This window comes from Urocitellus parryii, chromosome 1, assembly GCF_045843805.1.
Source record: "Urocitellus parryii isolate mUroPar1 chromosome 1, mUroPar1.hap1, whole genome shotgun sequence".
NCBI classification, from domain to species: domain Eukaryota; kingdom Metazoa; phylum Chordata; class Mammalia; order Rodentia; family Sciuridae; genus Urocitellus; species Urocitellus parryii.
Genome location: NC_135531.1, coordinates 279,070,708 through 279,097,795, shown reverse-complemented (window position 1 = coordinate 279,097,795; position 27,088 = coordinate 279,070,708). Strand labels below are relative to the sequence as shown.

The following is a 27,088-nucleotide window of genomic DNA, read 5'->3' as shown; positions in this document are numbered from 1 at the left end:
GGACGTGGCCTAGGGTGGTTGCCGAGGAAGCCGGAAGTCTCCAAAGTGTCTCAAGATCGGGGTCCTCCTCAACCCAACCCGATGAGGCCATCCGCCAGCGAGCCCGGTGACCGGACCCTGTGGCCACCTTCTCGACACGGGGTCACATGATCCAACGTGGCTGGCCGGCTGGCTCTGTAAAGCTGAACCAGCACCCAGGCATGTCCACCTGGTCACCCTGTCTATGTCTGCTTTCACTGATTGGCTGTGGCAGAGAGCTGGAGGCCAGGGTGGGACTAAAATAAAGGACAGACCCTGCGAGGACAGGTCTCCTCCCTGCCCCAGGCCACCTCCTTCTCTTCTGGTGGTTCCCAATATTTCACCTACTTACAACACCCTCCTTTCCCTAGATGTCAGAACCACCAAGCTTCTTACTGTCACCAATACTGTCACCAAGAGAAGAGACATGTGGACAAAGGAGGGGTCCCATCAAAACCGCCTCCCCACACCAAACACCCAGACCAGGGGCCGCCGTTGCAGGGAGGAATTTGTAACAGGATGCAGAGCTGCAGTTCAGCTGAGCGTGAAGCCGGTGCCTGTTGGGTAGAGGGGCCCTTGGGTCTGAGGCATCGGCAGCCCCAGTCCTCTCCTCCGTGGCTGACCAGGGCTCACCTTTGACATCATTAAAGCTGGTCTCTGAAAACCCCTCACTCAGGTCGATCAGGGTCCCCTCCGACTTGCACCGAGGGAGGCCACTGGAGTTGGCTGCTCGGATCCGCTGGGCCGCCATCTGGAAACCCTGGGCCAGGGGTCCACTATGGGCACATGTCTCTTCCTCTGCTTCCTGGAGCAGCCACGGTGCTTCTGTCTCAAGCAACCCAGCTGCGCAGCGGCAACTCGGCAGCGTGCTTCTTCCTGAAAGAACAGGAGGAAGAAAGTTCCCTTGAGCAAGAGCAGCATGGCTTCGAGGGTCCTCTCAGGGGAGGGGGGAACACCCCAGGCCCTTCCATGAGAGGCCGTTTCTCTTCTCCTGGCCCGGGAGCCCAGCGGCCTGCACTGTGCCCACTTTGTGCCATCTCCTCAGCCCGCTGGGCATGCGGCCACTCCTCCCGGGGCACAATGGCGCTTGTGAGATGTGCCCCAGCACCTGGTCCGCCCATTCAGCAGTCAAAAGACGACACAGGACCGTGCAGGCCACGCTGCCAGATCCAGGGCTCTGGAAAGCACAGATGGCCTCGTCTGTCCTGAGGGCAGCTGGTCCCCTGGGAGGAGCAGTGTGGGTGACCTGGCACCTGGGCAGCACTGAGCGGGCAGCGCAGCTGCTCTCAGGGCCTGGAGGGGTGCTCCCTGCCACATCCCCAGCCCCGGGCCCCAAATGAACGTGGGAAGCACAGTGGCCACGGGGATCTGCAGCGTGGCACGTGCACGTGAAACCAGGGGCGTTTACTGACCCTTGTGCTGCTACCAGGCAGGGACGGGGCTCTGTGGGAGGTGTCTGCCCTCGTGAGACAGGGACACAACCGGGAGAGGGTCTGGACACAAAGAAGGTGGCTGGTGGCTTGTGACACCGGCAGCTGACAGAGGGCAACTTTCACCCCACGTGGCCCCAGGTTCCCTCTGCCAAGGTGGCCACTCAGGAGCACCCGAACAACGCGGGTGTGCCTCGGGGACACGCAGGCCCCGGCGCACCTCTGCAAGAGAAGAGCGGCTTGCATGGCAGCCTGTGGCTCTGGTATGCTGTGTACCCTGCTGAGCTTCCGCCCCATCTGTGACCTGGGGCACAACAGCACCGACAGAGCAGGTCTGTGTGAAGATCGAACAGGGTGATCCACGTGAGCCAGGTGCAGGGACAGGGAGCAGCGTCTCCGCGATCGTCACCTCTGTCACCACCGCTAGCCCCAGTGGCTGAGAGACCAGCCCTCAGCAGCTCCGGTGAGGCTTCCCGGTAATTGCAAGACCCCAGAAGGACGAACTCCGGCACCAAAAGCTCTCCAGGAGGGAGAGGGTCGTGCGGAGAACTGCAGGCAGCCCCCGAGCTCTGGGGCTGGAGCTCCGTGCTCTCTGTACGAGAGGACTCCAACCTGGTGCTGGCACAGGGACAGGTCCCGGAGCAGGGGCAGCCTCCTGGTGGGGGCCAGAGGCTGCCCAGGAGGTGCAAGCTGGCATCTGGTGGGCCAGCAGGGAGGGATGGAGCTGGGTGAGCTGGGCTGGCTCCTCCCCGCGGTGGAGAAGCCACTGGCGCTGCTTAGAAAGGCGACTTGGCGCTAAGTTAGAACCGCGCTGACTTCTTTCAAAGGGCCACGGTGAGGGAGGGGCCAGGAGAGCTACTGGATGACCCCCTTCCCTCCGAGTCCCGGACGGGGACGGCGTCACCCCGGAGTGGGGCACCTCTGGGTGGGCCAGCCTTGTCCAGGCAGGTGAGCCAAGGGAGAGCGGGTCCTGCTGGGCCCAGGGGCAGGCACTGTCCCATAAGCACTGGGGACGCACGTGGAGGTCAGCAGAGCCACCTAGGATCAACCCGAGGAGGGACCAGAATTTTGGATTCCCTCTCACCACCACGAATGTGGCCTGGGGCAAAGGCCAGGCCTCAGGGGTGGGCAGGCACAGAGACCACCACTGTGCTCCCTGGAGGGGAATCAGGACTCTGTCACGGGCAGGGGCTGGATCTGTTGCCCCGAGTCAGTGCTGAGACAGAAGAGCAGTGCTGGCAGGTAGGCAGGGCCCTGCAGTCCTCCAAGGGATCGGCGGCACCCACAGAAGCTGGTGCCTGGGGCCTTAAGCCATCCTCTCCTGCCCTTGGCTGGAGAAGAGCCAGGTGCTGAGGCTGCATTCACAGCACCGACGCTGGCCTCAATGCACCCGTTCACACACAGCCCTCCTCCCACCCGTGGCCATGTGTCCTGCGGGCCTCAGGGCTGTGTCCCCGGAATGACAGCTTTTTCTCCAGGGCGGGTAGCAGACTGCCCTGGGACAGGGTCCTGACACTACCTCCAAGCAAGGGCAGGACACTCAACTCCTAAACAGCAAAGAAAGAGGCAGCCAGCCGCAGTGTGGAAGAGGCCTTGTGTCCTCAGAGACCTTCCCTGACCATAGGAGCAAGGCGGGGGTCAAAGGTGAAGCTGGGCACATCCTCAAACCCCAGCCAGGTGCAGGTGGAGAAGCCCACCCAGCAGCCCCCGGCCTCCCTGGTGGTGGAGTCCTCCAGCCTCTCCTGCTCCTCAGGCTCCTGGTGCCCGCCTGCTGACCTTCTCCCAGCTCGGGGCTCACCTCTCCTTCCCGCCAACCATCCCTTTCCGCCTCTGGTTGCTCAAAGCTGTCCTCTGAGGTCATGCCACTCCCCTGCACAAAACCCTCCAGAGGCTGCCCACATCTTTACAAAGCCAGGCTCTGCGGGGCCTGTGTGCTCCTGCCTGCCCTCCTGCCTGCCCTCCTGCCTGCCCTCCTGCCTGCCCTCCGGTGCGTCTGAGGCTTCCCTCCGCCACACACCCCACCCAAGCTCCGCCCTGCCCTGCCATTGCCAAGGTTGGCCACATGGGCCCTGGACCAGCCCAACCCCCATGGGCTTCCAGGAAACCCAGGGCCTCTCCCCCTCCTCCCAGCTCTGCGAGTCCCGTGACTCACGATGCTGCCCCTGTGAGCAGAGGCTCCGGGCCACTAAGCGCCACACCCAGCTTCAGTAGGAGCACCGGAAGGCTTGCTAACCTGTCTGCCCTATATGGAGACGTGTGTGTGTGTGTGTGTGTGTGTGTGTGAAAATGTCTGCAACACAGCACTTTCTAACATCAGGAAGGCAACATGAAGAGGCACTTAGCACCTGCCCTCCGGAACTCGTGCCAGGAGTGAGCAGGCGTGTGACCAGAACAACCCCAGGAGCCGCGAGCTGACGCCAGGGCAGTCTGGGCCCCTCGAGGCACAGGCAGACCCGGCTGGGCTCCAACAGGCTGGGCTCCAACAGGCTGAACCACAGCCAAAAGGGTGGCTTGAGTTTCCAGGGCGCAAACCAGATCCTGGGGCTGGTCCCAAAGCTCCTCCCCCAGCCCGCCTCCTGTCACTGGCACCTCCTGCAACCAGCCCAGAAGCCAGAGTTCTCGCCTGGTCACACACACCCTGACTGCCCGACCGTCAGCATGACCTCCACCTGTCCCCTCTGAGCACCTGCACCCCGGCTTTGGCCTCGATCAGTCATCTGCTCCTTCCTGCGCCCAGCTCTGTGCTCTCCTCAATCAGTGGTCTCCGCCAGGCCCCGCCCCCACCAGGACTCCTGAGCTCTCCAGGCCCCATGTGGCTGCTCCTGCAGTCTCTGCCCCGCTCCGCCTGGCTCTGTGCTGTCCCTGCAGGCCCCAGCCCCCAAGCCCGTCCACTCCAGGTCCTCTGCACAGGCTCTTCCTGCAGCTGGGAAGGCCCTGCCCAGACATTCTCCAAACCCCATCGCTCATCACACAGGGCCCTGCTGAAATGTGCGGGCCCCAGAGCACCCTCACCCCACCTTTTTCCTGGCTTACCACCTCTAGGGTGCTGTCTCTGGCCCATTTCCCCAGGAACCCAAGCCTATGAGACCCAGGACTGTGCGCCTCGGTTCCTGCCCTGTGTGCAGCTGGGGCTTAGACACAGGGAATGAGTCTAAGCACAGAGAGCAGCGGTGCAGAGGCTCTTCGGTGGCTACCCTGGGGTGATGTGCAGGCACCCGACGGCTGATGCGGGTTGCCACACCGCAGGCTGAACCCAGGAACCCTCCTGTTCTTGAAATCTAGGCTGCGTTTCTAAAACACCAACAGGGTTCACGTCCCTGGGTGGCCTGGCTCTACAGGCCTGGTGCTTACTTCTCCTGGAACCTGCGGCCACACGGCCTACTCTTGGTCAGCGCGGCCATCGTGGGTCTCAAGGCCCCGAGGATAGCAGGCAGCCGCTCCGTGGGCCTCTGAGGGATGGAGGAGCAGGAAGGGGCACAGCCCCATCAAAGTCCCAGTCCCACTTAACATTAGTGAGTTTTTCTTCCTTGTGTCCAGGTCAACACATTCAGAGAAAAGACAGACCCCAAGAACGAGGCCCCTGAGCAGCGGCACCACGTGCAAAGACAGAACCACTCAGGCTCTAGTGAAAAGCCCAGGTGGCCCTTCTGCCCTCGCTCTGCCCGAGACACAGTCGACCAAGCCGACCCAGAAGAGGCACAGGACGTGGGCAGGCAGTGAAGAAGCCTCGTGGGCCTCTGTGTGCCCGGGGTGGGTCCCGTGTCCCACAGCCGTGAGCGAGGGTGCGCAGAGGGCAGTACTGTGCTGGGAGCACGGGAACGCTGCCCTGGGTGCCGGTTCCATTCATGCCCTGAGGCCACCGGTCCCCACGTCTGCTTGTGACATGGGAGTACCATGCCATTCCTCAGGCTTCCTCCAGGTTAGCAGCGCACCAGGCACCAGCCTCTGCCCACACAACCCCTCACTCCCCAAACAAGGTGCTCCAAGGAACGCCTGTTCCAGGAAGTCACTCTACAGGACCACAGGCCACCGACCACCACAGGGCAACACCCCAGCTACCTCCCGCAGAACGACAGCAGAGCCATGGGTGGGCCTCCAAGTCTACAACCGGGCAAGGACCCAAGTGCAGAGCCCCCTGCTGCAGAGGGGCCCCACCCCAGGATGCTGGATGCCGCCTCCTTCTGAGAGGAGCAAGGCTGGGGACAGACTTGGGTACCACTACCCATCTGGTGAGTGTTCGACCCATGCCCTGCCCTCTGGGTGAAAGAGTGAGCCTCATAGGCAGAACCGGGCTCTCCAGCCCCTGGTGCCACATCCACCCGGGCCCTGGTACAAGGCCACGTCAAGGTCACTGGGCACCAACTTCTAGGAACCGGGCTCTGTGGTCGCCACTAGGTCCAGGGAATTAGGCACAGCTGGTTCTGAGGAGCCCACATCTAAGACAGACAGCCACAAAACCGTGGGCTCAGACAGGAAGACAGCTGAGGCTGGCTGGTGACTCGCTGTCCCTGCAGAGCGGGCAACAAGGATGACCTGCTGCAGGCTCTCGGGAGGCAGAGGCCAGTAAGCCTGGCCAGGCACTGCCCCCACTGGCTCTCCCCACCTTGGAAGGTGAGGAGGCTGGGGGGCTGGGACACCAGGAAATCCGAGTGGGGGTGGGGCCACAGGGTCGTGGTGGGGGTCCCAGAGAGGAGGGTGATATCCCTCCACAGTGCAGCCTCCTTTGCCCACGTGGTGCCGAGCTGCGGGGCTGCTACCACCAGCACACTGGGCTCCCAGCGCCTGAAGGACAGGAAGACCTCGGGGACTCCTGGCAGTCTGCAGGCCGCAACCCCGACTCCCGCCTGGACACGCCCGGCTCCCCCTCCCGTCCCTGCTCTGCAACCCTCTCATTTGCCAACAACCCCCATCAGTGCCCCTTGCAGAGAGAAGGCCTCCTGGGGCCTGCGCACACCTGGCTTCACCTGGGTCTTCCCTGCATAGGAGCTGCCCTCGCCCCGAGCACCACAGCGGCTTCGTTCCCAACTCCCGGGTGTCCTCTCCCCACACCCAGCATGTGCTGCTGGGGGCCCTCGGTGGGTGGGTGGACGGAGGTCTCCTTCCTGTTCATGCTTTAGGGACCATGGAGGCCCCTCCCTTCCCTCACTGCCATCAGCTGGGGAGACCACACTCCAAATGACACCCACAGAAGAGCAAGGGGCTCCCGCTGGACAGGACAGCAAGGGCAGGGCTCCCCGGCATCTTCTGGACCTTCAGGAGACTGAAGCCCAGTGCCATGGCGGTTGCTGATGGCGTCATGTGTCCCATGGAGGGCGCTCTGCACTGACACCCAGACTGTCCCCAATGCCCTGCTGCTCAGTGAAAACCAGAGCCTAGGGACTAAGCCACGTGTGGCCCAGAGAGGGCCGTCAAGTGTGAGATTCGGAGGCCACTCGCTGCGATTGGTGGCTCGCGGTCTGCCCAGTCCAGCCATGTGAAGGCCCACCCCCCTGTGATGCGGCCCACGGCCCACAGGCCAGCAGGAGGGTCGTGTGATCAGCCCAGACTAGACCTCCCCAGCTCCGGTCCCCAGCCAGAGACCAGGAAGAAAAAGCACAATTATCTCTGAGTCACAGAGGTGGCGAGAGGGGCTGCTCACATCCTGGGCTGGCTGGCGCTGTCCAGGGGCTCCTGGCTCTAAGACACACTGCTCAAGGCTGCACCAGGGCACAGGAGGACTTGTTTCCGGCCCCAGTCGCCGATGTGCCAAGTTCCCTAAAAATTACTACCGTGCTCCAAGTTCACGCGTGTTTGACAACTGTTTTCTACCTCCACCTCAGACAGACGGACCACTGTCCTAGGACTTGAGTGGTATTGACAGCTGCTCCCCTCTGGAAGTGCACAGCAGCCCCGCCCCACCCAGGTGCAGAAACTGAGCTGCACTGAAAGGGGCGTCCTGGGCGTGGCTGGGGCTCAGGGGCAGAGCGCTTGCCCTGCACGAGTGCGGCACTGGGTTCCGTCCTCAGAACCGCGTAAAAATAAAATAAAGGCTGGGGGGGGGGGCATCTCCAAGGGTCTTTCCTGGGCAGAGCCCACCCAGGAAAACAGCTGAAGGGGAACAGACCTGCACCCCAGCATGCCGACACCTTAATCGCATGCAGTCTGTGGGGCACTGCCTGGTAGAGGGGACAGTGTGGGGACAAGGGTCCCACGGCCTCATTCCTTGGTTGGTGGGCTGACCAGCCTACTGAGGATCCAGCCTCCAGCACAGTAAGCAACGGACCAGATCCTGCCATGAAGGACGGAATTTCACTCCTGAAGGGGCCCTAACCAGGATCCCAGCCAAGATCCCCACAGCAGTGAACATCAGCAGGCCACACCTCACCAGGAGTCACTCAGGGATGAAGGACGGCAGGTTCCTCTTCCTCCTCCCACCCCACTGCCCTCAAGGACAACTGTCCCTAGGGAGCGGAGGACACAGAGTGTTCACAGTGACGTACGTACGAGTGGAAGCAGCCAATCACCCGAGGCGCACTGACGTGCCAGCTGGGGCCACCTCTCATGGAGATGCCACTCATTTTAGAACACTCCGTAGAGTGGGAGAACCCTACAACGCCATGCGGAGAAAAATCCAAATTCTACCACGAAACCTATTCTAAGAAGTGTCCGTCTGCTAGAAACAGCAAACTCCGCACTGGATGCGGACATTACTAGGTGACAAATGGGGTTAACCTCCTTCTCCTCAAGTTTTCTTCCTTTTTATAATTAGAAAGTGCTTCTTATGGCATAAGCGCCCATTCGTGTTCCCACACAGCAAGCCTTGTCCCCGGCAGGCTGTGACCCCACAAGGCCATCTCTGCGCAGGCACAGAGGTCGCAGAGGTCGGCTGGAGCAGTGATCCTGAACGCTCTCAAACACCCTCTGAGGGCGCGGATGGAAACTGGCCTCCCAGTCCAGCTCTGTGGCCTGGGACGAGTAGGTCTGTCCTTCTGCTCACGCCTGTTTCTCTGGGCATTATGATTCCACCACCAGTGGTCACAGGCCACCAGAGAGAGAGCAGATCTGGGAGGGACAAAGCGAAGTCAACAGAGGAAGTCTCCCAAGCCAGCTGGCCCGCGTCGGCAGCTCTGCCGCCTGCTTCCCCGGCAGCTCCACGAGGCTCGCGGCCACAACGGCCATCAGTGGCCTTCGTCATGCCTCAATGCACTCGGCACTCTGGGCCACTTCTGTGGACACTTTTCTGTGGAGTGTGAAGCCGTGCCAAATGCTGCCTGGAAGGTCGTGGTCACCCACCCTCAACAGCGGTTCCAGAAAACCTTGCCAATCTCCCGAGGGGGAGGAGAACAGCAAAGGGAGACTCACCTTCCTGTGACCGTGGGTCAGGAATGGTTCACGCGGTCCTGTGCCACGTGCTGTCCCTCCACGGACACACACACACACACACCAACGGTGGCCCGTGACAGCCTATGGCTGGTGAGGCTGCCACCCTGGGGTGTGTGAGCACTTGCTGGGCTGCCCAAAGGACGCCAAGGTCATTCAAGGACATACTTCTCAGAACTTGTCCCCTGGAGCAGTGGGTGGCTGTCTGCCACTAGTTTCCTGCCCGTCCACTGCCACTGTGTGTCCTCTGCTCTGTTGTTTTAAACTCCTCTCCTCGGCTGCCACAACCTCCCCCGCGCCCTGCCCACACTCCTCTGTCTGCTGATCTCACAAAGTGCCCACGGTGCCCCCACCCTGGCAGGTGAGGGGCTCCCTCAGGGAAGCACCTCGGACCCTCACGGCTGTTTATTTCCCTTCCCCTAAAGACGGGTCTGTGTGCCGACTTCACAAAATTAATGAGTGAAGACCAAAGCAGTCACTCCTGCACAGAGCCCCTGGTCACACATCCCTTCTGACCAACGTGATGTCACCTCCATGCACGCGGGGCACAGAGACACAGGGCTACGCTGGGCTGCCGACGTTCACTGTCTGCAGTATCCACTCTGGTGGGACCACGACAGCCACCCAACGTGGAAGAACTAGTTCCCGTGGGCCATTCTCCTGCAAAGCCCTGTTGGTTGTTTTTGCCTGTTTTGTTCTTCCAAATGAATTTTAGGATAATGTCATTAAATGTTTCCCCACCACCACAAAAAAGTAACCCGTGGTAACCCGTGGTCACTCGAGGGTGAATGATCACGACCTTCCAGGAAGCATCTGGCAAGTGGATTTTTTTTTTTAATTCCACTGGTAAAAACTAACATCTTTATGCTATTTCATCTTTTCTTCAAGAAATATGGTGGTCTCCGTTTTATTTTATTTTCTGTGAAGGGACATGGAGTAAGTTAAACGGTGGGGGTCAAACAACCTCTATTGCAAAGACTCAGTTCTGCTGTTGTGGTCCAAAAAGATCAAATGTCTGCGGCCATGTACCAATAAAACTTTATTTATAAGCTTAAGTGGTGGGCCCTGATGTCAAGGCTAAGAGCGTGTGTGACTGATGGACTCAGCACTTGGCTCCCCCAGCTCCTGGCTGGGAGGCTCAGGGCAAAAATAAAACATCTCCAGAGCATTTGAACTAGATGTGGGTTTTGCTGCTGTTGCCACTGGGTGCCATCATTTTCATATTTTATTTTTAGGGGATCACTGCTGCAAAAGAGAAGTCGATGACTTCTACATCTAGGCATCTTCAATGCAGCACCTAAATCCTGCCTTAAAGAAACTCCTGTGGAGCATCAGCATCCACATGGAGGGCCTCTGCCCTCTGCCTCTTGGCCCTCGGCCTGCCCTTCCGTGGGTCTCTGCACGGCCGCCCTTCACCATCTCTGACTCCCTCCACCTTCCTGGACCTGTGGCTTCTTCCTCCAAGGACCATGGATCGCATCTTTGGTTTCTTTCCTGTAGTCTGGTCAGTTATCAATTAAAAATATCACATAACATTTCCAACTTGAAAATTTAATTTCCTGTTCTTTGAAACAGGCCTCTATCCAGCGGCCATGTCTGCCATGGCATGCTGCTCTGGGCCCAGAGGACATTCCCTCCTCTTCCTCCTGCCCTCAGGTCCAGGCCCCCGGCCCTGGCACTACTGCAGCCAGGACTGATAAGCCAGCAACTGGAGGGAAACCTGGGGCCATGACACTTCTGGGCTGCGGCAGCTGTCCCGTGTGCCACAGCAAAGCAGTCGTAGCCCCTCTGGCCAGCCCCGCCCACCCCCTGGCCACGTGTGAACTACCCACAGAGTAGGAGCTTCATCCCAGGCAACCGTGTGTCCCCATCCTGCACCCTCTGCACCCATCCTGCAGCTCTGCGTCACTCGGACACAGGATTCCAGAGCACGGCACCCTGGGGTGCGTCTCTATGTGGTGGCACCATCCTGGAGAGCTACCTTGATGGGCAACGCGCTACAGACAGGCTACCCCCGAGTTCTGGTGTGGCCAGAGCTTCACTCCACCCTTCAAACCACTGGCCTCCGCTAAGGCACACATTTGTGTTTCAGCCCCCACCCCAACCGTCCCCTTGGGTCCCACCAGAACACCCCAAGAAGCTGCCATCAGCTCCTCTGTCACCCACCCTTCGCCTGCCAGAGTGGCCTGGTGGCTTCCACAGGCTCACAGTAAGTTCTTCGGGCTGAGACTGGGCTCAAACCATCCTTGCATTCCCACTAGCTCTGAGGAGACACCCAGGGCAGCAGCGAGCACTGGCCCACGCTCTCTGCAGCCAGGCCAAGGTTGGCAGCTCTCAGCCATTGCCACCCGGGGAAGCCTGGCCTATGTGCCTCATGGTTCCCATCTACCAGATGGAGGGACAGACCAGTATCCACAGACAGGGCACTGTGCTAGTAAGCAGGACTGGCTCACGCCTGGGCCCCGTGCTTTCCCTCCACAGGTGCTCCAGGTCTGTGCAGGTGGTGACAACTGTGCTTTGTGCAGCCCTCCTGCTCTCCCGCGGCACCGGCAAGGTCTGCAACACAAAGGATTCATCCAGGCTGGGCTCCTAGGGGCCTCAGAAACGGGGCCATCTAATTTCTCTAGGGCCACTGTGAGAAAGCCCAGTGGAGCATTTTCAGAATACAGAATGCAGCCTTAAATGTTAACGTGGGATAAGGGGGCAGCTGGAGGGGAGAGCAGGATGGACAGCTACAGGCAGTTAACACTGGAGTGGAAATTCACAGCCCCTTGACAGGCAGGAGGGGAGAGGAAAGGGCCACCTGGCCATGACCAGCAGCCATAACCTGAGCACCTGCCACCACTTAGCCCTCAAAGGCCTCTCCACCACAAGAGAACAAAGAGGGGGCGACAGCTAGAGGTGTCGTTCTTTAAATAGCCCAACAGGAGACAGTAAAACCTGGGTGAGGGACAAGAGGACTGTGCACCCCACAGTACTCAGCAAAGAGGACCCAGGGAGGGACCTCGCGCACTAGGGGATAAAATGCCCAGGTGCCCCGCCACCCAGCACCCATCTTGGAGATGGTCAGTAGAGCTCGCTTTCTGCTCCACCCTTCCGTGCCTCAGTGCATTCTTTGGGTTTCAACAGGTGAGCGTGTTTCTCGGTCACAAATCCTAAGTGCCACCTCCTTTTGTAGCTCCAGCATGGCGGGCTGAGTGCCGGGAAGGTTTCAGGACAGCCACTGCACTCAACCCCAACCAGGGGCTCAGGGTAAGGACAACAAGAGGCCATGCTATGACAGCACTGTGGCCAGCCTAACTGCCACCAGGCAGGGAGACCCGCAGTGAGGAGCCAGAGTGTCCCACTGTCCCAGTGCCCTCTGCAGGAGCTGTGTCCCCTGGAAGACACGGATTCCCAAGGCTTAAACACAATCTCACTTGGAAATAGGGTCTCTGTTGATGACCATGTTAAGATGAGATCACTAGGGGCCACTAGTCCAGCGCCACCACCATTCTCACGTAGGAGGAGAAAAATGTGGGCGTAACATGCACAGAGGATGGTGTGAAGCCACAGAGAAAAGGTGGCTGAATGCCTGCCACGGGGTGCCAGCACCAGGCTCCTGCCTCCAGCCTCTACCTCCAGAGGCCAGCTCGGTCAACGTGGATTGGAACTTCAGGCCTTGGGCAGTGAGACAGAGCGGCCCTGCTAGTTGAGCCACCCTGCTCTGCTCATGGGCCCCCAGCCCGACATCACCCAGGGACCTCTCAGCTCTCACCACTAAGTGGCCGCAGGGGAGGCCAGCTCGCACTGCCAAACGCTGGGTTTGGACACAGCCCCCCTCCTGACTGGGTGGCCCCTGCTCCCAGCATGCCTCTCCCTGTCCCTCCTTGTCACCTCTAATAGGACTGAGACTCCAAGATGTGCACAAAGTCAGACTAGACACAGGACGAACTTCACCCTCCCCATCCTTTCTAGACACACTCTCCTCAGACCCCAAACCACGGCCGTCGCCCAGTCCCGCTCCCCCACATTCCTGAGGGATGAGTCCTGGCAGCTGACCACACTTCGGGCCCAGAGAGCGCGAGTTAACGCTTGCTAAGCCGCCTCAAGAGCCACGCAGAGCCGTGTCCCAATGGTAGCTGACAACAAGGGACTCCAGGACAACGGCACCCGGGTCACTCACACCATGAGACACCCGCAGGCAGGCGCAGGGCAGACCAAGACCACGGAGCCCCTCGGGCACCACGGCACAGCGGGAGGCTCTTCTTCCAGGATGACCGGGGCTGTTGGGGTGGGCGGCCAGCACAGCAGCACTCGTGCCAACCGAGACCCTCACTAGCAGCGAACACGCTGCCCCGCCCGTCCCTGCACTGCAACCTGCACAGCGGAGGAGGCAGAGCCACGGGACAGTGGGCAGGGACCCCACCTCTGCCCACAGCGGCAGGCACGCCCTGTCGACGGCGGTCAGGGTCTAACCGCGGGGCTGGCACGAACCGAATCTCACCTTTACTGAATCAGGGGCGGCCTTCTGGACAGAGCCAAGGAAGGGGAGAGCTGCCTGGACACCTCTCGTGAGCAGATCCGTCCCCAGCAGGCCGACCCCTGCAGCCCGAGATAGGCCAGACGGAGGCCTGCCACGTGCTTCTGCCCCCAGCCCCACGGCCCGGCACAGGCCCAGCTGCTCCCCCGAGCCTCGGTGAGGTTAAAATGCCCTCCTGTCCTCCTCGTCCTCAGGTGTAGTGGGGCCCAGGCTGGCAGACGGCAAGGCACAAAGTTGTCAGATGGGCGAACAGAGGTGCCAGGGAAGCAGGGCAGGAACAGGAGGTGCAAAGAGTCAGGGACACACCATGTGGCCAGCAGGTGCGGTCAGCAGGGATCTGGGGTGTGCCTGGGCTCAGGAGGGGTCTGGGGGCTCCCTGGGCGCAGGCCGAGGAAGAGCCCCCCTCACAACGCAGCAGGAAAGGGGGCCCTGGGACGCTCAGCTCAGGCCTTCCTCAGGCCGCCACGCGGGAACAAGAGGACAAGGAGGGAGACCGTGGGGGCCCAGGTGCCTCCTCTGGCCCCGCTCAAGAATCTCAGGGAACAAGTTCCCAACCACCTCCGCTGTCACCAGCGCACACAGAGCCTCGTCAGCACACTCAGGCTGTCTGGGAAGACTCGGGTCCCTCTGGTCGTCAACCCCTGACCTGGGCTGAGTTCACCCTGGGGACCTGTCTACTCAGGTCCGGGCCCCTCCGGTCTCTGCTCAGTCGGCTGTCCACAGGGAGCTCTGAGCAGCGGCCAGCGCCCTGTGACGACACCCACGCTGCAGAAGGAAGTTCCAGGTTCCCAGACGTTTGAGACCCACCAGCCGCTCCGCGGAGGTGACTGAGTCTGGGTCACAGCCCTGATGTCCGTGCTCCCCTGGTAACAGGGTCTGATCACGTCCACGTAACTGCTGACTTACTGGCCTGTCTCTCCGCCACATCACAAGTTCTGGGTCGGCAAGGACTGAGTTGGCCCTCAACTCCCACCTCCAGGCCTGCCACATGGTGCCACCACTCCACATGAGTGGCTGCCACAGAGGGCTGTGGGCCACACGGGAATGCAGGCTGCCGGCCTCCACGGCCTCACTTCTGCCTAGGGCAGGCTCAGTCCTCAACCCGTGGTACCCAGCATTCACCAGGGACAGAGGGAAGCAGGGTCAGGGCTGCTCTGATAGCCTACAGACCCGCTGAAGGCACAGGCTGAGCAGAGAGACCAGAACATGGGGGGGGGGCCCTGGGCGGTATCCCCCAAAGCCACCTCCTGAGATGAGGAGGGCTCACCCAAGGCAGGCGCAAAGACAAAGCTCTCAGCCGTGGAGGAACCTCGTCAAATCCTTCCACCTGCCCTTGGGCTAGGGTCTGTGGGGCCCGGAGCTGTGGTCCGTCAGGCCACAGGCCCGTGTCCTCATCTCAGGATCCAGCATCGCTAGCAAACCAGGTGTGAATCACAGGCCTTTCAGCGGGGCCTCTTGACACGTCTCGACACAGCAGAGATGGACAGATGGACACCATCTGGGTTTCCCACAGGGAGAAGGGCTGGGGCCTGTGCTGGGTGCTACCTCAGGCTGGTTTTCCTCACGGTTCTCACAGAAGGGAAAGGGCCCCTGTGACGGGAGCCAGCCGAGGGCAGCCTGGAGAAGCCCGTGGTCCCCACTCGAGCTCCTAGGGAACATTATTCTTGGTTCACGCCACACTTCTTGTTCTTTCTGGAACATTCTCTCAGGCCTCTTGGCAGAGTCCAGTGCCTGCAGCCGACAGCCCGTGCAGCGCCTGGGGGCCAGGCCGGCTGGGCAGGGAGCCGCCTTCCTTCCAGGGTGTAAACATCCTGCAGTGGCCAGCGGCTGTCCTCCCTCCCCACCTGCCCTGGGAGAGCCCAGCTCAGGACTCACGGAGGCTGAGAGGAGGGCCACAGAGCGCCTGCCCCGAGGGTGCTGTCCCGGGTGAGCCTCCCGGGGCCTCCCAGCCTCCCGCTCCTGCAGGTGTCCTCTCCCCTTCTCTGCAGATGGCTTTTGAGGGCACCTCTTGCAGGTGTGTGCTCCCAGCACCAGGGCGTGTCCTCCCACCTCCCTCGGGAAGCTCCTCTCTTCTGCCTGCCCGGGGATGTGCAGAGGCCCAAGCACCCGCTTGTGCCCAGCCTGTGACCTGGCAGGCATTCTCCTGGGGGCCTGTTCCCAGCCTCGCCACCCCAGAATGGCCTCCCGCAGCAAGCAGCCCTCTGAGACTTTCAGAACACAGCCATCCCCCCGCAAAGGGAAAGTGACAAGCGGCTAGGCCGTGCACACCTGTCCATGGTGCGCCTCTCTGTCTGGCACCATGGACAGGAGGCTGGCGGCCGGCACGGGCGCCGCGTGCTCGGTGGCTCGGCTCTCGGGTGTCCTGCGTCCTGACTCACCCACTCCGGGGCCAGGACAGGTGGCTGCAGCCCAGGATTAGTGGTGGAGCCAGAGGGCTGGGACAACAGCTGCAGGGGACATGCCTGTCCTGGCCCTCCCAGGGGTCCCGCCGCCACCCAGGCGCCGTCACACTAGGAACAGACAGCGACAGGACAGTAGGGTTCCAACCAGGGGAGCTAGAAGCAGCCCCCGCCTGGACGTGAGGGACCCGCACAGGCCAGTCTTTGATGACTCACCCTCTGCGAAGCCAATTCCCCTGTCTCCCGGCCTCACTGTCTCCCAGCCTCACTGCACTTGTCCCCAGCCCCGCCATCCCCCGGCCTCATCGCACTCAGTAAGACGTGTGTCAACCTCTGAAGCCTGAATCCCAGCAAGGCAGAGGCAGCACTGAGGCCACCGGGGCCGTGCCCGTGTCAGGCTGGTGGCTCCAAGAGCTGGCAGGGGTTCCTGGGCACCACGGTGGGTGTCCACTCCAGGGGCGAAGACAACATGTCCCTCAGGATCCTAAAGGGAAGGGGACAACTCACAAGGGGTAGGTGCAGGACACCCTGGGAGAAGTGACGGCAGGGGAGAGAGAAGGGTAGGCAGCATCTGGAACCCAACAGGGACCCTCAGTCCAGGGAAGGGCGGCCTCAGGCCCTGCTTCAGGATGTCGCCGGCTCCCTCCTCCCTCCCTCAGCAGCCAGGAGCCCCCTGAGGCTGCTTTCCACAGAAGCCACCCCGCCCGGCCATCCTGGCGCAGGTGGTCCAGGGGCGCAGGTGGTCGGGGGGCAGGCAGCCGCCTCAGTCTGGCCTCTCACGTTAACACCCAGTGAGTCTGCAGGGGGCACACCAAGCACCGGGCCCTGTGTGGCATGCAGGGTGACGAGCCCTGGCTCTTGGGAGGGCTGAGATACTTGGGACCGATTGGGGCTCTTTCAGGGAACTTGGAAACCGGGCAGCTCTTAGGATGAGATCAGAACACCCACACACCATCAATCCCAGAAACGCTACTGAGGTTAGCCAAGGGGACAGCAGCCCGGGTGCAGCAGCAGGCAGCAGGTCACCAGAAGGCAGGCCACCTGGCAGAGGCAGAGCCCGGGCCCATGAGAAGGGATGCAGTCCTGACGTGAGCCACACAGTGAATGGGCAATGTCATGCCAAGAACCAGGAGGTCCTGATGACAGGCCAGACTGGGCCCTGGGACTTGCAGGTGTCCCTTGAGGTCCTGCCACATCCACTGTGAGCCAGGAGCAGCAGAAGTCAAACCACCCGAAGTGCAGATGGTCCACATCTCATGATGGTGCCGCGTCCTGATAAACCCACCAGGAAGTAGGGATGCCACAGGGCAAGCCACCCTACCCAGGGACCATGGCGTCAGGAGCATGCAGTGGGCAAACCCAGCGGCAGGAAGGTGGGAAGGAGATCAGCCCTGCCAGGAGGAGGGTGGGGGAGGGAGTGGCTGCCTGGGGCCCCCCGCAGGTGGGCGAGATAGACAGGAGTGGCAGTACACACGGTGGATGTCCTAGATACCACTGAGTGGGGACACTTTGAAATGGCTCATTACCATGGCAACTTCACCTCAACAAAAATTTTAAAAAATAACAAACTCTGTAAAGAAACAGTCACTTCCAGGGTGGGGAGGCGGCTCAGAAGCTTGCTCAGCACGTGCAAGGCCTGCGCCGTCCCCAGCATCACGAAAGAAAGAATAAAAGAAGCGGCATCTATGTGGTCCAGAGGCACAGTGCCACCCAGGCTGTGACACGCTGTGACTTGCCTAACTTCAGAACGTGCCCTTCAGGAGCAGCTGGGGCTAAGACATGACGTATGCACAGGGAGGGCCGTCAGAAAGACGTCTGTATTTAAAAGATGCTCATTAGAGCCTGCTCGGTGACCGGGAACACACCACCTAATGACAGAAAACCTGTACGGGTAGGAGCCGGCTGGTCCTGCAAAGGGACAAGCCACAGCCAGAGTGCAGCCAACTTCACCCACGTCAGCACCGAGGAGCCGTCATGGCTCAGAGACCGAGCCCAGAGCCCCACGGCAGCAGCACCCAGTGGGGCAGCGGCTGGGCCTTCATGGGCCCTTCTCAAGACGCCAAACCAGCTCAACCCACTATCCAGACTGGGGCCCTGGCCCTAGAGGCACCTCAGTGCAGACAGGTGGCACCTGGAGCCTGCAGCTTGCCACCGTCCCTGTGGTTCAGTGCCCCAGGGGTCCTCACGAACCTACGTGGAGGCGGCAGTCACACAGATGTTTTGTCAGGTAGGAGCTCAGGGACGCCAAGATGGTGACCACAGGGTACAAGGAAAATGCCGCCGGAGGACGGGAGACAGGGAGAGGAGTCCTCACGTCCCCAGTTACGCCAAGTCCCATTACCATGACAACCCCGCCACTGAGGACTTTGCCCACGATGACCCCGACTGCAGGTTCTGCATTTTAAAATGACCAATGGGGGGAGCTGGACGGGACCCCAATCAGGGATCATAAGGAACCAAGGGGAGTAAATGGGTCAGGTCTTCAACCTGGTCCGTGTGGGAAAGAGACCTCTTCACCTACCTTACAGAGCACGGCCTCCAAACTCCCCTTCAACGCACCTGTGACTTCAGCTCCATTCTTTGTTTGGGACACAAAGAACCTGGACCCCAAGTGGACACCCCAACAACAACATCCCTCGTTCCGATTTTACAGATGAGCAAACTGAGGCAGAGCAAGGCCTAGCAACTGCCAGTCACCAAGATTTGAACCCAGACCCACCCCGTGTAGCTCCAGAGTCCAGGCTTCACCCCAAGAACCACACAGGGAAAGAGGGGAGAAGACGCCCAAGAAAGGGACTTGTGCTCAGTAAGGACACGCAGCAGCTCATCCTGCTAGAGACCTTTCTGCCATGTTGCCCAACCATCTGCCCAGAGAATGCCGTTGAATTAAAAAAAAAAACAACCAGTCCCTGGCCTCCAGGGTGTCCTTGACCAACTTCAGGAAGTCGGAAGGCAGGGCAACGGCCCTTCAGTGGGAGCCCAGGCCCACTCACCGCCCAAACTGTTTGAGAGCACCTTGCATGCAGACGCCCTGTGGGCAAATATCTAGGCCGGGCTCAAGTTACACAGAGTCTTTTGAACCCCAGAGATCAAAGCCAGCTGGGAATCTGGAGTCCTTCCACGGAGGCTCCAGAGGCCCTCCTGGTTCTGCTGCTATCAGGCAACTCCTTCCTCGCTGGCCAGTGCCAGAACCTCTCCTGGCCTTCTACCAGGCGAGCCCATGGTTAGCCTGGGGACCTTGGTGCCGACATCGGAGGACTCCACCTGGGCGGTTCCCTGCCAGCAGGCCACCTTGGATGCCTGGCTGTTCAGCCCCTCAGAGGCACACTGACCTATAAAATAAGGCCTCTAATGAAAACTCAGCTCCACCCGCCCGCCCTGGAGAAGATCAAGCAGATAATCCAGGAGAGCTTTGTAAGCTGCCATCACTGCGCAAATTTAAATACAAAATTCGCCTGCAGAAGAGTTCTTCACACACTGGACGGTACCAAGTGCTCTCTCAAGCTTAGATGTCACCACATCTGGCCACGGCCCCCAATCACATCATGTAAAACCCTCCTATTTTGGGAGTTTGTACATAATTCCTTTTCAAATCTGCCAGAGCACCCAGGATCCCAAATAACTCAGGAAGGCACCTCTCTCCAGCCACCCGTACACGGACCACCTTGTAGCAACCTGGACCTGCCCTGGTTTGCATTAAGGATCTGCAAAGCCCCTTCACCTTCCAGGTGTTGTTCAGAGTAAGCCCAAGTCCAAGGAGTCTCCACAGGTAATCAGTCAGTCCGCCCCATTCTGTAACCAGACAGATACAAAGGCCAGAGAAGGAGTCACATGGGGGTCTGCCTCTCGGGAGCACTGACGCTGGGGGAGACACTGCTGCTCCCAGAGGCCGCCCCAGCATATCTCATCTCAAGTTGGACGGGCTTGTCTTGGGCCTCTTCCCAGGCAGCGGCTATTAACTTGCAGGGTACAAACCCTAGAAGGATCCGACAGGGCCCTGGCCAGCTGTGTAGGAAATGCAGCACCTGTGAAGGTGGGTGCTTAACTTCAGGGGCTTCACGGACCCTCCTGAAGGACTGTGCTGGGGATCAAGAGCTCAAGACACCCACGTGGCTGGGTGTTACTGATAAAAATGGCCAAAGCCTGGCCCACTGACCAGCAAGGCCTCCGTCAACCCGGAGCCTCTGCTAGTGCTTTGTATTCTTCATTGAAGGCTGAAGCCCGGGAGAGGCTCACACACACACACACACACACACACACACACACACACACACACAGAGCAGTGTCGAGGGGACCGGGGGCCAGGACACAGGAAAAGGGAAAGGGCCAAGCTGTGTTTACTAAGAGCAAGGTCCAGGGCTGCCTGAGGATTCTGACAGGGAGCCAAAAGGGACAAAAGCGAGGTGACCTCTGCCCACAAGTAGTCAGGGGGCTGGACGTAAACCCAAGGGCAGAACCAGGCAACCCCATGCTGGGTGACAGCAGCAGTGACTCTGGCCTGGTGGGCAGTACCAGAAGGCACAGCGAGACCTCAGCTGGGCCACTGGCCTTGAGTCTTGGCTTCCTCCTCTGCCCAGTGCAGAGCTTGGCCTGGTGGCCTCTGGACTGCTTTCTGGCACACCAACTGTGGGGCTCTGGAACCAGCCTCTACCCTGGGGGACGTGCCAATGGCTCAGCCAAACCCCCTGGACATGACCCCAAGACCCAGTGTTGCCCCTTCCTGCAACCAGCCCTTCCCCAGGCCTCTTGGAAAGAGAGGCCCCGAGGGACCGACTCTGGCCAATGAATCATGTTATCTGTCCTCTGACCCTGGTGACAGTTGGGACCAAAAGGGCAGCCGGATGGACGGTCAGGGCCTGGACCACCCACACCCTCAGTCTGTCAACACCATGCTCACAGGGAAGGCAAGCATGGCTGCTTGGGACCCTCGATAAACAGAGGAGGCCCGGAGAGGATAAAGAACTTGCTCAAAGTGATGGGGAAGGGGCAACCTCTGAAGGACAGCGGGAATGTGGAAAGGGGACAGGAAGCGCGGGCATAAGCACAGATGAGGACGATTGCATGCCACCTCCTCGATTCCCTGGGGGCACTAAATGGGGCACCTGGCCAGATACACCTCCCAGGGACACTGCCAGTCTGGAGGCCCCTGAGGACCTGTCCCCCCATGGAGCAGCAGGAGGTGCTGCACACAGGGGAACGAATCCACAGCTGAGCCAGCACCGAGGACTGGCTCAGAATGGTGAGCGGGTCCAACCAGCTTCTTCTGAGAACCAAGAAACTCCAAAGCAGCCTGCGGGCAAGTCCTGCAAGGCCTGCTCTTCATGGCTGGTGGCCATCGCTGCCTGTGGCAGCACGGCTCTCACGGGGAGCAGACAGTAAGGGCTGGGCCCCCGTACCCGCTTCCAGGGACCTATTTGCTTACCACCGGGCCCCACCACCTCAACAGCTCCAGGGCTGGGACCAAGCCTTCAGCACTCGGGCCTGCAGGAGGCACTCGAGATCCAAACCGTAAGAAAACCAATCGGTCAATGACTCCCCACAAGGTCCAGGCAGGAGGCGTGGAGGGAGGGAAACAGATGAGCCCAGCTGCCATGGCTCCTTTAAGACCATCCACCTCACTTCTCAACGGCACTCTCCACTTTCACAGACACCCACCCTCCCGTTAAAGGCAAACAAAACAACTCCACCTGTTCTTTCTCACTTCTGTGTGGTCCATGTTGTGGCTATTTGCACTGGCCGGCATGGGAGTCTGGGGCACACAACTGCCCACCAGCTGGTGTGCCCTCCCAGGTGCCAGTTAAGGAGGCGGCAGGGGCAGCCTGGGGTGACCTGGTGGGCACGGGTGCCATGAGGTCCTGAGGCTCCTTTCCCCACCTCTCACGTGGGCAGGGCAGGCAGCGAGGCTCAGCGCCTGAGCAGTGGGCCGTCACTGCGGTGGCCACAGCTGGAGCTTGGTCCCAGCGCGACAGGGAGGTCAGGCCTTGCAGAATCTCAGCTGCCCGCCTGCTGCCCCTGGTCGGTGGCTGGTGCCCCTGCCAGCTGTGCCCTTCGCCGCCTCAGGGTCCGAGCTCCCCCCAGGGACAGCACTCCACTCCCTCCTGGGCCCCACCTCAGGTGTCGCAGGGACCTATGGTGGGCACAGCGCCATCAGCACAGGGACCTATGGTGGGCACAGCGCCATCAGCACAGGGACCTATGGTGGGCACAGTGAGATCAGCACAGGGACCTATGGTGGGCACAGCGCCATCAGCATCAGGCAGAGCCCTGGCCCTCGCTGCAGGGATGATGCACAAACCTCAGCAAGGCGCCCGCAGAAGAGAGCACAGAGGAGACCCTGGAGACCTGGAGACCTCGGGCGCAGCAGGGTGTGAATTCTAACGAGCACCAAGAACACACTGAATTTATGTGGGGGCGGGGCACAAAAACTGGCCCCAAGCGCCAGAGACAGTGGATGATCTTTTAAGTCACTGTGATGACCAGCTTTCTCCCCTGACCTTCACCCAGGGACGCATCCTCACGGCGGATCTCTAGTCCCCCTGCTGTCTCGGGACAGCAAAGGCTACCTCCCCAGAGGGCCCCAGGAAGCCCCCTGCCCACGATGGAGGCCTGTGGCACCACCCTGGCCCAATTCTGCCCTCCAGCTTCCTCTTCCCAGACGTCTTGCTGGCAGAATGCCAGAGAAAGCAACCACAGAAATGCCACCCAGGGGACTGCTGGAGCCAGAGAGGGGCCTCCCTCCATGAGCCTCTCCTGCAGCATTCGGGACGGGTCGCGGGGCCAAGCTGCACCCCCATGCAAAGTGCAGGGAGGAGAGGCGCGTGGGGGCGGGCGGAGTCCTGCTGCAGAGCCTGCTGCTATCTCCAGGGAGAGGCCAGCTCAGCACCCATATGAGAAACCTGCGCTCTGGCCAGTACCGCCAGGCCGGAGGAATGCTAGGAACTAGGTCCTCCCGAGAGGCTCCACCACAACCCCAGCAGCCCGCGCATGCAGGGCCAAGGCCTGGGGCCAGCCAGGGCCTCGGAGCCCCTGAATTCCCTCCTCTCCCCACTAAAAGCCTCTCATGGAACCGGCGGCCACCCCCACACCTTCTCTGCACCAGAGAACAAGTGGACGCTGGAAAACACAACATGGAAGACAGGAGAGAAGCCAAAACTTCCCCCAGGCCCCTCAGTGCAGCCCACCCGGGGCCGCCCCCAGCCATCCACTCTATCTGGAAGGGCTGTAGGCCCACACATGCCCGGCGAGGAAGCCCAGCACCCCAGCGTGGCCTCTCAGCTCCCCCGCCCCAGCCTCGGAGCTGCTCAGCGCCTCTGATGCAGCCCAACCTCCTGCACCTGGTGAGCGGCCTCCCTTGTCGCTTTTGAACACAGAAAGGTGGCCCCATCACCAGGACAACCTTGCCCAGGGGGGATCCTGGAGGCGGGATCCTGCAGCCAGCCAAGAGCAAAGGCCAAGAACAGCTAGGAAAACAGCCGACCTGAAACCCAGCCCTCCCCTCAAGCGGCAGCACTCCCTCCCAACAGTCCTGCTACTACTGCATTCAAGGACAAACAAATGCTCTCCTGAGTGATCCCTCCCAGCGCCCAGGACAGGGACAGTGAAGGTGACCTTGTAACAGTGGGGCCAGGTGGAGCTTGCTCATCACTGGGTGCCACTGTCGGGAAACTCACAACCTCTTACATTAAGAGAATAACAACCCTTTTGTGCAACCACAGAAGGACGGCCAACCTGTCCCTCGAGACAACAAGCTGGTTCTCGGCAGCGGAGAGCAGGAATCCACGGGCAGTAAACAGGAACAAAGGGCCATTCTGGGGATGCACAGGTGCCAGCTTTGGTGCCGCTGCACGGCTGACAACTGCCCTTCCCATGCTGGGGACATTGTGGGCTGCTAAGGATGTGGAGAGAGCCATGAGGGAGTGGCCTTGGTGGCTGCAAGGCAGGAGTTTTAACAGAAGCTTCTGGAAGCCACTTCTCCCTTGGGATCTACACACAAAAGGGGTCTGTCACCCTACAGATCTGCTCACCTCGGGGACAACACAGATGCTACCAGGAGGCAGGCCAGGCACCAACTCACCTGGTCACAACAGCATTACCACCTCAGGGGACGGTGGCTATCCATGGCAGAGGAAGAGTACCAGAAGGGACAAGAGAGGGGAGCCACTGTGATCATGTTCCAAAGCCATCCACAGGTGAGGGCGAGGACCAGGCAGACCTGTGACATGACACCCAGATGCCCTCTTGGGCCCAAATGTGGAGTGTTGCCAGCAGCAGGAACTTGGCCACCAGCCTCGTGGGACAGGGGCTGCAAACCAGGTCACAGAGGCCCCTTCTCAGTCATCCTGCATCCAGTGACCAAGGCAGTGGCCACAAGGCCAGCCCCACCCCATGCCCCGCTCAGGACAACTCCCAAGAACCACCCAGGCCAGAGCCGCTGTGGGGTCACCATACTGTGGGGCCTTCACGGAGACAGCAGCGTCACAGGCCCTGCCCCTTTGCCCCCTGCTCCAGCCCAGTGGACCCTTCAGCCCCCACCCTCCCCAGGGAGCAGGGAGCCTGGTCTGTGAGGGCAGCTTCCTCTGCCTGCTCCCCACACTGTCCCGCTGACCTCCTGGCACCTGCCACTGACAATCTGCAGACAATGCTGCAGACTCCTCGGACGGGCAAGGTGGAGCCAGAGCGCACTTGACCCCCAGCCGCAAGACACAGTGGAGCTGAAAGAGGCCCATGAGCCACCCAGGGCCACCTGCACACAGGCCGACTTTCCAGATGGGCCTTTAGAAGAAGCTGGGAGCTCACCTGTTGGGAAAGAGAGGGGAAGGTCCATCCCAGACACTTCCCATCTCTGGGCCACTCTCGCACCACGCGGACGTCCACTGTGCAACTGAGAGAGCATCGCAGGCCTTGGGAAGGCAGGGATCCCTCCCAGGGGCCAGGGTGGCGGCTCAGTTCGCAGGACACAGACCCCTTTAGGGCTTCAACTCACGGGCCTCCCTCGGGAAAGTCCATTCCAGGTGTGCACAGGTGTGCCAAGTGCAGAGGGAGTCACCCATCAGGACACAGGAAAGGGTCCACTAGGGACCTTTATCTAGGTGACCACGGGCCTTCTCAACATGACAGCATGCGGAATCTCAAGGAGCAGGAAATGAGACCCTCCAGTAGATGAACACGCCCAAAAGGCCACCCTGTGAAAGACACATCCCCAGCACAACGGAGGTTCCCACCCAACGGCGGGCAGGAGGGGCTGCACCCACAGAGGCCTGTCCGCCCAGCAGGGGGGCCGAGAGCCGGCACTGGGCACTGTGGGGAAGGAAGGGCTGCAAGGGGCTGAGGAGGAGAAAATGTTCACAGCCAGCAAGCCTTCTGTCTGCCCCGCCCCCCGCCCCTATCAACCAGACCTGGCGCCCCCCTTTCCTTTACCACCCTTGGCCCAGGAGGTGAGACTCTCCCACTCTCCTGGCACCAGGCAGCTGCTTTCAGGTGTCCCACGGAACCCAGTCAACTCAGGTGTAGACAAGATCCATCAACCCCTGGGGCCTAGGAACATTCTGACCAGGTGCCACGTAGGGACTCTTCCTCTGCACCCACCTGTCTGTGGGTCCTACGCAAGGGACAGGAAGCCAGTATAAGGGCAGGGCCTGAAGTGCCACCGTCACTACTACACCAGCAAGGGCATCAGGGACAGCGTGTCCATGAAGAGGGATGGACCACCCCACAGGGACCAAGTATCACCCATGACAGGGACCTCAAGAAACCACCTGCCGGGCAGCACCAGCCTCCTTCCTCCACCCACGGCAGCTCACACACAAGCACAGAGTGGCCGTCCCAGGCTGTGCATGGCAGGGCCCAGGACAGAGCCTGCGTGACTCCAGGTCCATCCCAGAGCCCACCGCACACTCTCGACGCTCCACAGGGCAAGAGGCCATGGGTCACGGGGCTGAAGAGCCCGGAGGTCCCCAGAAAGAAATCCAGCAGAACAACCCCACACAGCCGTCCTGCCTGGGCCCCCACGTCTGTGCTGGGCTCACCCCACCCCTGCTGCCACCCAGCTCCCATCTTAGTGCAAAATAATGGCTGGCCGGACAGCTCCACATGCCACCCAGCGTCTGCTCCAAGGAGTCGCCAGGCTCCTTCCCATGCAGGGAGAAGCGCTCACCTTCAGGCTGTGCTCACCCCCTCTGCACTGCTGCTCCGAGGGCTGGTGGTTCAGCGTTTCCAGATCAGGGCCTGGCAGGCCCCCCGGCATTTCTCAGAGGTTCCCACTGGCGGGTATTCTGATGTGTATGAACTCTCTTTAGGCATCGGGCCTTTATTTAAGCCCCCGTGGTCCTGAGGCTGAGCTGTATGTCCTTCCCATGGGTCCCAAGAAGCTCCCTGACCAGGCCAGCGTAACTACATAAAGGTCATCTAGATAAAGGTCCCTAGTGGACCCTTTTCTGTGTCCCTGTGGGTGATCCCTCTGCACCTTCCACACCTGTGCACACCTGGGTGATCCCTCTGCACCTTCTACACCTGTGCACACCTGGGTGATCCCTCTGCACCTTCCACACCTGTGCACACCTGGGTGATCCCTCTGCACCTTCCACACCTGTTCACACCTGAAATCCATTTTTCTGTGGGAGGCACGTGAGTTGAAGCCCCAAAGAGGAACTCTGTCCCACCAATTAAGCAGCAGCCGGGCCCATGCTGTTGAGCCAGGCTTACCTACCGCTGGGCTCAGGTGCACACCAGAACCAAGGGGCTGGGAAGGGAGGAGGGGGCTGAGTGCTGTGCAGGTCTGCCGCAGTCTGGCTGGGCACAATTCAGGAGCCACTTGTCAAAAGAAACTAACTTTATTTTTAGAACTACAAACGCCAAGCAAAACAGCTCCTCAGGAAAAACCCTCAGAGCCCAAGCAATTTGTAAATATACACAGCCAAAGGGGCCCCAACACAGGTCCAGGGTGGGCCAGCTGGCTCACTGGACTGGCTTCCCCTGCCCAACCCCTCACCTACTCCTGCTCCACCTGAAGCACAGGCCTCTGGACACGGGCTATTTTTCCTGGAGCATGATACAGCCACCACATAGGAGTGGGCCCCTACGTCCCTGTGGCCTCAAAAGACAGAAAACCACAGGATGAGGGTGGATGGAATCGGCACCAAAAGCCTAGCGCATGCCAATTTCTGTCTGCTTGTTTGTTCCAAGAAATGTCCACGTTACCATGGGCTAGAATTGGGGGATCCGTCACTCCACTGCCAGGAAGGGCACTCTGGTGCCATCTCAGGAGTCTGAAAACACCAGCGTCTTCTCCTAAGGGCAGTGAGAGCGGCCTCTGTCGACCTCTGCCACTGTCAACCTCTGTCAGTCTCCTACTACTCGCTCAT

General features: G+C 60.5%; 1 protein-coding gene across 2 annotated transcripts in view; it reads right to left on the bottom strand.

Moving 5' to 3' along the window:
• Sh3bp4 (SH3 domain binding protein 4) overlaps positions 1 to 27,088 on the bottom strand; it is a 64,036-nt gene that overhangs the window by 11,145 nt on the left and 25,803 nt on the right. For both annotated transcript variants that reach the window (XM_026396014.2, XM_077799721.1), the window contains exon 2: positions 652 to 894. In XM_026396014.2, the coding sequence (XP_026251799.2) occupies positions 652 to 769 (118 nt within the window). In that variant the 5' untranslated portion in view covers positions 770 to 894. The remainder of the gene's footprint in view (positions 1 to 651; positions 895 to 27,088) is intronic.